The 11,198-nt window shown below is 40.3% G+C and overlaps 1 protein-coding gene across 1 annotated transcript; it reads right to left on the bottom strand.

Annotated features, from left to right (window-relative positions):
* Positions 1-319: 319 nt before the first annotated feature.
* LOC129043685 (prorelaxin H1) lies at positions 320-10,706 on the bottom strand. Its single transcript, XM_054500537.1, has 2 exons — positions 10,496-10,706; positions 320-594 (listed from the first exon to the last, which is right to left on the bottom strand). The coding sequence occupies exons 1-2, from the start codon at positions 10,704-10,706 to the stop codon at positions 320-322; spliced, it is 486 nt and encodes a 161-aa protein (XP_054356512.1).
* Positions 10,707-11,198: the final 492 nt, after the last annotated feature.

Below are 11,198 nucleotides of genomic sequence, written 5' to 3'. Positions count from 1 at the left end.
ATTAAAAAGAATAACACAACATAATCATACTGTTAATAAAAAGACAAAAAGACTTCAGCATAGAAAGTGTCATTTACAGAAACTACAATCATACAAAGAATATTTTCTTACACACCAAATGAAAAATCTAAACATTAATAAAGATTTCTTATATTCTAATAATTAGTGGGATCTGACAGAAGCATCAGTGAAATGTCATCAAGACTATGTGTGAATATTAGATGAGATGTGCACAATTAGCTTCATCTCAGCAATATTTAGCAAGAGATCTTTTGGTACAACCAATCAGGCAACATTTCTCAAACACTGCCATGTAGGGTCATCTCTTTTTTTGAGAATGAGTATCCAAGCCTAAGTATTTTAATTCTGAAAGATTGCTGTCTGCGGCTTCACTTTGTCTATTGCGAATAATTTTCTTAAATTCTTCAAAGCTAAGATTGGAATCCTTTAACGCAGGTACATATTGTTGTAGCTCTGGTAACGATGGTTGCGTCTCAGATAGGGCTGCCTTCAGCTCCGGTGGCAAATTAGCAAAGAATTCCAACATGATAATTACAGTTTCTGTATCTTTGTTGATGAAGGATGGCACAATTTCTGTTAAGTTTTTTAAAAAAATGTGTATGTGAAGGCGTATTCATGTCAAAGAGCATTCAGAAAAATGGTGAATGTTTGCATAGACAAAAAAAAGAAAGCTTTTTGTGTCTCTATTTCCTTCAGTTCTGCTCTGATTTTAGTTATTTCTTGCCTTCTGTTAGCTTTTGAATGTGTTTGCTCTGGCTTTTCTAGTTCTTTTAATTGTGATGTTAGGGTGTCAGTTTTGGATCTTTCCTGCTTTCTCTTGTGGGCATTTAGTGCTATAAATTTCCATCTACACATTGATTTGAATGTGTCCCAGAGATTCTGGTATGTTGTGTCTTTGTTCTTCTTGGTTTCAGAGAACATCTTAATTTCTCCTTTCATTTCATTATGTACCCAGTAGTCATTCAGGAGCAGGTTGTTCAGTTTCCATGTAGTTGAGCTGTTTTGAGTGAGTTTCTTAATCCTGAGTTCTAGTTTGATTGCACTGTGGTCTGACAGACAGTTTGTTATAATTTCTGTTCTGTTACATTTGCTGAGGAGAGCTTTACTTCCAACTCTATGGTCAATTTTGGAATAGGTATGGTGTGGTGTTGAAAAAAATGTATATTCTGTTGATTTGGGGTGGAGAGTTCTGTAGATGTCTATTAGGTCCGCTTGGTGCAGAGCTGAGTTCAATTCCTGGGTATCCTTGTTAACTTTCTGTCTCACTGATCTGTCTAATGTTGACAGCAGGGTGTTAAAGTCTCCCATTATTAATGTGTGGGAGTCTAAGTCTCTTTGTAGGTCACTGAGGACTTGCTTTATGAATCTGGGTGCTTCTGTATTGGGTGCATATATATTTAGGATAGTTAGCTCATCTTGTTGAATTGATCCCTTTACCATTATGTAATGGCCTTCTTTGTCTCTTTTGATCTTTGTTGGTTTAAAGTCTGTTTTATCAGAGACTAGGATTGCAACCCCTGCCTTTTTTTGTTTTCCATTTCTTTGGTAGATCTTCCTCCATCCCTTTATTTTGAGCCTATGTGTGTCTCTGCACGTGAGATGGGTTTCTTGAATACAGCACACTGATGGGTCTTGAATCTTCATCCAATTTCCATTCTGTGTCTTTTAATTGGAGCATTTAGTCCATTTACATTTAAAGTTAATATTGTTATGTGTGAATTTGATCCTGTCATTATGATGTTAGCTGGTTATTTTGCTCGTTAGTTGATGCAGTTTCTTCCTAGTCTCGATGGTCTTTACATTTTGGCATGATTTTGCAGTGGCTGGTACCGGCTGTTCCTCTCCATGTTTAGTGCTTCCTTCAGGAGCTCTTTTAGGGCAGGCCTGGTGGTGACAAAATCTCTCAGCATTTGCTTGTCTGTAAAGTATTTTATTTCTCCTTCACTTATGAAGCTTAGTTTGGCTGGATATGAAATTATGGCTTGAAAATTCTTTTCTTTAAGAATGTTGAATATTGGCCCCCACTCTCTTCCGGCTTGTAGGGTTTCTGCCGAGAGATCCGCTGTTAGTCTGATGGGCTTCCCTTTGTAGGTAACCCGACCTTTCTCTCTGGCTGCCCTTAACATTTTTTCCTTCATTTCAACTTTGGTGAATCTGACAATTATGTGTCTTGGAGTTGCTCTTCTCAAGGAGTATCTTTGTGGTGTTCTCTGTATTTCCTGAATCTGAATGTTTGCCTGCCTTGCTAGATTGGGGAAGTTCTCCTGGATAATATCCTGCAGAGTGTTTTCCAACTTGGTTCCATTCTCCCCGTCACTTTCAGGTACACCAATCAGACATAGATTTGGTCTTTTCACATAGTCCCATATTTCTTGGAGGCTTTGTTCATTTCTTTTCATTCTTTTTTCTCTAAACTTCCCTTCTCACTTCATTTCATTCATTTCACCTTCCATCGCTGATACCCTTTCTTCCAGTTGATTGCATTGGCTCCTGAGGCTTCTGCATTCTTCACGTAGTTCTCGAGCCTTGGCTTTCAGCTCCATCAGCTCCTTTAAGCACTTCTCTCTATTGGTTGTTCTAGTTATACATTTGTCTATTTTTTTTCAAAGTTTTCAACTTCTTTACCTTTGGTTTGAATTTCCTCCTGTAGCTCGGAGTAGTTTGATCGTCTGAAGCCTTCTTGTCTCAACTCGTCAAAGTCATTCTCCTTCCAGCTTTGTTCCATTGCTGGTGAGGAGCTGCGTTCCTTTGGAGGAGGAGAGGCGCTCTGCTTTTTAGACTTTCCAGTTTTTCTGCTCTGTTTTATCCCCATCTTTGTTGTTTTATCTACTTTTGGTCTTTGATGATGGTGATGTACAGATGGGTTTTTGGTGTGAATGTCCTTCCTGTTTGTTAGTTTTCCTTCTAACAGACAGGACTCTCAGCTGCAGGTCTGTTGGGGTTTGCTAGAGGTCCACTCCAGATGCTGTTTGCCTGGGTATCAGCAGTGATGTCTGCAGAACAGCAGTTTTTCATGAACCGCGAATGCTGCTGTCTAATCGTTCCTCTGGAAGTTTTGTCTCAGAGGAGTACCTGGACGTGTGAGGTGTCAGTCTGCACCTACTGGGGGGTGCCTCCCATTTAGGCTGATGGGGGGTCAGGGGTCAGGGACCCACTTGAGGAGGCAGTCTGCCTGTTCTCAGATCTCCAGCTGCGAGCTGGGAGAACCACTGCTCTCTTCAAAGCTGTCAGACAGGGACATTTAAGTCTGTAGAGGTTACTGCTGTCTTTTTATTAGTCTGTGCCCTGCCCTCAGAGGTGGAGCCTACAGAGGCAGGCAGGCCTCTTTGAGCTGTGGTGGGCTCCACCCAGTTCGAGTTTCCCAGCTGCTTTGTTTACCTAAGCGAGCCTGGGCAAGGGCGGGCGCCCCTCCCCCAGCCTCGCTGCCACCTTGCAGTTTGATCTCAGGCTGCGGTGCTAGCAATCAGCAAGACTCCGTGGGCATAGGACCCTCTGAGCCAGGTGCGGGATATAATCTCCTGGTGCGCCGTTTTTTAAGCTCGTCGGAAAAGCGCAGTATTTGAGTGGAAGTGACCCGAATTTCCAGGTGCCATCTGTCACCCCTTTCTTTGACTAGGAAAAAGACCTGAAGGAAATACAGACACAAAAAAAACCCTTCAAAAAATTAATGAATCCAGGAGCTGGTTTTCTGAAAGGATCAACGAAACTGATAGAGCGCTAGCAAGACTAATAAAGAAAAAAAAGAGAGAAGAATCAAATAGACGCAATAAAAAATGATAAAGGGGATATCACCAGAGATCCCACAGAAATACAAACTACCATCAGAGAATACTACAAACACCTCTACGCAAATAAACTAGAAAATCTAGAAGAAATGGAGAAATTCCTCAACACATACACTCTCCGAAGACTAAATCAGGAAGAAGTTGAATCTCTGAAAAGACGAATAACAGGATCTGAAATTGTGGCAATAATCAATAGCTTACCAACCAAAAAGAGTCCAGGACCAGATGGATTCACAGCCGAATTCTACCAGAGGTACAAGGAGGCACTGGTACCATTCCTTCTGAAACTATTCCAATCAATAGAAAAAGAGGGAATCCTCCCTAACTCATTTGATGAGGCCAGCATCATCCTGATACCAAAGCCGGGCAGAGACACAACCAAAAAAGAGAATTTTAGACCAATATCCTTGATGAACATTGATGTAAAAATCCTCAATATATAAAATACTGGCAAACCGAATCCAGCAGCATATCAAAAAGCTTATCCACCATGATCAAGTGGGCTTCATCCCTGGCATGCAAAGCTGGTTCAATATATGCAAATCAATAAATGTAATCCAGCATATAAACAGAACCAAAGACAAAAACCATATGATTATCTCAATAGATGCAGAAAAGGCCTTTGACAAAATTCAACAACCCTTCATGCTAAAAACTCTCAATAAATTAGGTATTGATGGGATGTATCTCAAAATAATAAGAGCTATCTATGACAAACCCACAGCCAATATCATACTGAATGGGCAAAAACTGGAAGCATTCCCTTTGAAAACTGGCACAAGACAGGGTTGCCCTCTCTCACCACTCCTATCCAACATAGTGTTGGAAGTTCTGGCCAGGGCAATTAGGCAGGAGAAGGAAATAAAGGGTATTCAATTAGGAAAAGAGGAAGTCAAATTGTCCCTGTTTGCAGACGACATGATTGTATATCTAGAAAACCCCATTGTCTCAGCCCAAAATCTTCTTAAGCTGATTAGCAACTTCAGCAAAGTCTCAGGATACAAAATCAATGTACAAAAATCACAAACATTCCTATACACCAATAACAGACAAACAGAGAGCCAAATCATGAGTGAACTCCCATTCACAATTGCTTCAGAGAGAATAAAATACTCAGGAATCCAACTTCCAAGGGACGTGAAGGACCTCTTCAAGGAGAACTACAAACCACTGCTCAAGGAAATAAAAGAGGATACAAACAAATGGAAGAACATTCCACGCTCATGGGTAGGAAGAATCAATATCGTGAAAATGGCCATACTGCCCAAGGTCATTTATAGATTCAATGCCATCCCCATCAAGCTACCAATGACTTTCTTCACAGAATTGGAAAAAACTACCTTAAAGTTCATATGGAACCAAAAAAGAGCCCGCATCACCAAGTCAATCCTAAGCCAAAAGAACAAAACTGGAGACATCACGCTACCTGACTTCAAACTATACTACAAGGCTACAGTAACCAAAACAGCATGGTACTGGTACCAAAACAGAGATATAGATCAATGGAACAGAACAGAGCCCTCAGAAATAATGCCGCATATCTACAACTATCTGATCTTTGACAAACCTGAGAAAAACAAGCAATGGGGAAAGGATTCCCTATTTAATAAATGGTGCTGGGAAAACTGGCTAGCCATATGTAGAGAGCTGAAACTGGATCCCTTCCTTACACCTTATACAAAAATTAATTCAAGATGGATTAAAGACTTAAACATTAGACCTAAAACCATAAAAACCCTACAAGAAAACCTAGGCATTACCATGCAGGTCATAGGCATGGGCAAGGACTTCATGTCTAAAACACCAAAAGCAATGGTAACAAAAGCCAAAATTGACAAATGGGATCTCATTAACCTAAAAAGCTTCTGCACAGCAAAAGAAACCACCATCAGAGTGAACAGGCAACCTACGAAATGGGAGAAAATTTTCGCAACCTACTCATCTGACGAAAGGCTAATATCCACAATCTACAATGAACTCAAACAAATTTACAAGAAAAAAACAAACAACCCCATCAAAAAGTGGGCAAAGGACATGAACAGACACTTCTCAAAAGAAGACATTTATGCAGCCAAAAAACACATGAAAAAATACTCACCATCACTGGCCATCAGAGAAATGCAAATCAAAACCACAATGAGATACCATCTCACACCAGTTAGAATGGCGATCATTAAAAAGTCAGGAAACAACAGGTGCTGGAGAGGATGTGGAGAAATAGGAACACTTTTACACTGTTGGTGGGACTGTAAACTAGTTCAACCATTGTGGAAGTCAGTGTGGTGATTCCTCAGGGATCTAGACCTAGAAATTCCATTTGACCCAGCCATCCCATTACTGGGTATATACTCAAAGGACTATAAATCATGCTGCTATAAAGACACATGCACACGTATGTTTATTGCGGCATTATTCACAACAGCAAAGACTTGGAACCAACCCAAATGTCCACCAATGATAGACTGGATTAAGAAAATGTGGCACATATACACCATGGAATACCATGCAGCCATAAAAAATGATGAGTTCATGTCCTTTGTAGGGACATGGATGAAATTGGAAATCATCATTCTCAGTAAACTATCGCAAGAACAAAAAACCAAACACCGCATATTCTCACTCATAGGTGGGAATTGAACAAGGAGAACACATGGACACAGGAAGGGGAACTTCACACTCTGGGGACTGTTGTGGGGTGGGGGCAGGGGGGAAGGATAGCATTGGGAGATATACCTAATGCTAGATGATGAGTTAGTGGGTGCAGCACACCAACATGGCACATGTATACATATGTAACTAACCTGCACGTTGTGCACATGTACCCTAAAACTTGTATTATAATAATAATAATAATAATAGTAAGGAAAGCATTGCCTCAATATAAATTAAACATTGAAACAAAAAAAGCATCCTAATATCTAAACAACTTAGCTTTCTTACAGCTGGATATCTTAAAGTACCATAATTTCACCAAGGCTCTGCTTTACCCCATTGATCATCTCTCATCTCTCTTCATGATCCCCTCAGTGTTTTTATCATAGTACTTTTGACTCTCCCTGACATTAATCTTTCACCTTTCTGAAGTCATGTAAGTCATTGAAAACAGTTTGGCCACAGATAGTGGTCATTTTCTTGGATTCTTCTTACTTAAGTCGTTTTCTTCCATTGCTAAGCTATGACTTATGATATTATGAGTTGTAATAATAACCCTTGAAAAAAATATTATTTTAAGCTACTGAATGTTTCATGGTGGGAAGTTACTCCTGGAGGATAAAGTTAAAGAGGCAGAATTTCCAACACCTCTGATCTAATCAGCAGGAGAAAGAAGTCTCTGATGTTCCTCAACCATCTATTTAACAAATTTGTCTTCCCCAGAGTATTTACTCCAAATCAATAGTATTTTATATGAAAGAGAGAAGTGGGTTAAAAGAACACTAACCCAAAATCACTGATTTAAGAAGAGATTCCTATTTGCTGTGGTGTAAGTGTACTGACTAATGTTTTCTGTTTGATGTTTGTTCCAAGGCTGCAGATCATGCACTATGCAAGATCTGTGTGTCTCCTAGGAAGGGAGCCTGTTCTTACACAGCAACCTAGGCTGGCCAAATGTGAAGGCTGGGACTTGGGCTGGGAACCTGCTGGACACCCAGCTGACATCTTCCTCCATCTTTGTACCCATTCAGCTCAGTTGAACATTCATTACCTGTTTTTGTGTCTCTGGCACTGCCAGTTAAAAGATATAAATTTTTAAAAATGTTTCTTGCTCTGAAAAAACTTACAGTGAGCTAAACTCTCTCCTAACCTTAATTATCCTAATTACACAATTTAAGAGTTTTATTTCACAAAGAAATTGGAAACACTGATAATCTTTAAATTATAGTGTAAACCCAGATCAGGTCTTGCTGCTCTTCTTCTTGGACAGCAAAACTATCCAATACCAAGGCATTACTCTTGAAATAATGAAAAGAAAAGAGAAGAGAGAAGTAAATCTAAGTGCGGGAGGCAGACACCTGGTTAACCACTGATGCCTGCTGATCAGAGGAAACCACGACCCTTCACCTAGACAGCGGTAGTTCTGGGACTGATCATTTCCTGAGTTTTGTGGCAAAAGACTCAGTTGTTCTCCTTTTAGCCAACAACAAACTTCAACAGTTGGAGTTTGACAGAGGAATAAAAAAAAAAAAAAATGTAGTATTTTTGTCTTTGCTCCTAACACTCCCCCTCATCCACGTTCTAAACTGGAAATGACAGATGAGAATTTATATCATTTTTGGTTAAATGAGAGGTTTTGGCATTTCCCCTCAGTAAGACATCCTAAGTTTAATTCAATTTCCTCATAAAAACGTCTCTGTGCTCCAACCTAAACTGTCTGTAGTTGCAGTCTTATTAAATGCTGAAAAAAGCTGATGGTAATTTTCTATATACTTAAAGCTAGTTAAATGAATCAGCCAAAACAGTTATAGTTTGTATTCAGTTTATTCATAGGCTGTGTGTTTTGAACTTTTATTAAAATTATATTTTTAAACCTGTTTTGAAATATTTCATAATCCATAACACTTTTAGCTATGGAAACTAGGCTCAGAGAAAATATTCTGTCTGAATTCATACAAATACCCTTAATTCACTGTATTTTGGATGTAAATCTTACTAAAATAGATCTCTGGTTTAAAGTGTATCTTATTTTTAAAAGGGATGCAGTGAATATTATTTTGGCACACATTGTAGGATAAAATGGTTATGTAACAATGTAATAATGTGAAAGCAAGTAGCAATTACCTAACAGTAGAAGTCTGAAAACTCATATTAATCACAAATTACTGACATGTACTTCCAAAGCGATTCCTACCTAGTAACGGTAAACATTTATCTTAATCCCCACGTGCAGGCAATGTTTTCTTAGGTTACTTTCAGTTAAATTATACTGCATAGCAATAAAGAAAATTCTTTAAAAATACTTTGAAATCTCATGTCTCTTCTAAGGAAATAAAAGTGTAGCCAAATATCTATACACAAATGTGCTTAATGAACTATTTTCAGCAACAATTTAGAAATAAACTAAATATCCACCAAAGAATCTTTAAGTTTATGGGGCAGATTTATGACAAAAATACTACACAGGAATTTCAAATTATGTTTTGGGATAATAACAATGTAAGAAACTGCTCAAAGTAAAATGGTGAGTGAAAATGCAAAAGATATACATATACCTATCCAAATGTTAACATTTCTTTCCACTTACCTGTTTAATATAATTTCATTTTCTCATAAAATTCACATATACTTTTCACTCTTTAATATCTACGAGTGCTTCTCATTTTTCACCCTGCATTAACGTACATTTTTGTCTTTAATATGAGCATTACTACTTTTACAGTCAGAAAATGTGAAATAATAAAGCAAATGCAATGCAATCTGGTCTTCTCTACTTTGAATCACTAAATTCCTAGACGTCGTGGTATTTTTGTACTAATGTTATACAAAAGTCACGTAAAAACTGCCATTAAATAAATCAAACTCTAACAATGTAGAAAAGTAAATAACTTTAGAAGCATACTTTAAATCTCATAAAACAGAAGTAAATGTATTTCTGTTAGAGTCATTTATATATAGTATATGCATATAGCCTATAAAATTTAGTTGCGGTTTATCATAAATTACATGTCATATTAATATAAAACACTTAGTATTTGCAAACTGAGGTTACCTTCTCTGAATTTAATATGATCCATTACACTTCTTAGACTAGTGTATACCTCCATGAGTTTCCACTGCTACTTTATAAATACTTTTTAAAGCCATTTCAGATTGAGCTGTACTCAACTCTAAGATCTTGCTTTTAAAGCAAACCCACTGCAGCTTCCAAATGCTTGAAAGCATCAGTAGGGTCTTCAGCTATGATGGTCTGAACGGCCTGCTTTCCTTGTCTCTGGTCCTCTTGAGTTTCTCTAATAGGCATTCAAGCCTTTCCTTTCTCTTCCAGCCCCCGTCTCACAAATGAACTTCAATACCCAGATCAAAGAAGTGGGAGGCTCTTTTCCTTTGGGATTTGTTTGTTGTTTGTTTTAAAGAACGTTTCCAATGGCAAAGGCCACAGCCCAACTTTTGGACTAGGAGAGTCATTAAGTGTAAGGCCCTTCCTGTCTTCCCATTACGGGACCCTCACAGAGACCTCAGAGTGTCGCCCCGTCCTACAGGCGCGCAAACAGGCTTGATAACTAGCGCACCGCCTCAGTGTTTGTCCCCTTTCCTCTCTATCCGAGATGCCCTGTCCAGGTGCCCCCACCAGCACGCCCGCTGTCTGGCCGCCTGGCTTTCCTGTGGGGTGCGGCAGTGCGCCCGGCCTCCTGCGGGTCTCCGGGCAGCGTCACCTCCTCTGAGGCTTCCCCTTCCTTTCCACCCCGTCGCTCTGGCTGCCTTGCGGAAAGGGCACCAGGGAACTCTGGGGTGAAGCAGCTTCCTGTTCTCAGTGCTTTCCCTCCCTCCAGTGAGATTCCCAGTGAGACTTTGAATAAAATCACCTGGCAAAGGAAAAGCACAAACTTTAGGCACCAGCCATGGCGGAGTAGGAGCTGAGCGCTGGCAGCCAATGAGATCTCGAGTCGGACATGCAGGCCGCCGTTTCAATTGGACGGCCACCCGAGAGTAACCAATGGGAAGTGCAGGAAGGCTGGGGGGGCGGGAGCTCTCACCTGCCACTGGTCTAGGTGTCGGAGGGGCATCCTCCTGGCTCAGAGACCTTTTTCTCCAGGTGCTCATGCTGCAAATGGCAATCTGCGTGCGAACTAATTCGCGGCTGCATAATTTAATAACATCCTCCTTCCATTTGGCCACGACTGCTCTGGAAAATTGGTTCAGTAGTAAACAGACTCCTAGCAGGTGGAACAAGAACAGGCAAGGCATCCTGGGCCTGGTCTCTCCTGGAGGTCTGGGCGTTGCAGCCTTTCAGGACTGCAGATGCTGTGGCCTACAGACCTCGGCCTGTGTGCCTGTCCCGGGCTTTAGGCTGCTTTCCCTACCTGGCTCAACCAGTCTTTAGTATGGGTTATCACTCAGCTCTTAAGGCAAGGGTGCTAGCTCCACCCCTTTCCCACATCTCTCCACAGAATTTTCTCGTTCAGCTCTTGTTCTGCCTCTCCACCTTTCCTTCATTTGCCCATTCCTCTGTCATTGTGTGTCCGGAATTGGTGGGTTCTTTGTCTCACTGACTTCAAGAATGAAGCCGCGGACCTCCCCCTGAGTGTTACAGCTCTTAAGGTGGCGCATCTGGAGTTTGTTTCTTCTGATGTTTGGATGTGTTCGGAGTTTCTTCCTTCTGGTGGGTTCAGGGTCTCGCTGGCTCAGGAGTGAAGCTGCAGACCTTCACGGTGAGTGTTACAGCTCATAAAAGCAGTG

Source organism: Pongo pygmaeus, chromosome 13 (genome assembly GCF_028885625.2).
Source record: "Pongo pygmaeus isolate AG05252 chromosome 13, NHGRI_mPonPyg2-v2.0_pri, whole genome shotgun sequence".
NCBI lineage: Eukaryota > Metazoa > Chordata > Mammalia > Primates > Hominidae > Pongo > Pongo pygmaeus.
This window is presented reverse-complemented; position numbering and strand designations above follow the sequence as displayed.

Coding starts and splice junctions, on each gene's coding strand:
- LOC129043685 (XM_054500537.1), bottom strand. CDS start 10,706: ATGCCTTGCCTGTTCTTGTTCCACCTGCTAGGAGTCTGTTTACTACTG. Junction 595..10,495: donor GACACCTAGACCAGTGGCAG/GTGAGAGCTCCC, acceptor AAAACTTAACAG/AAATTGTGCCATCCTTCATC.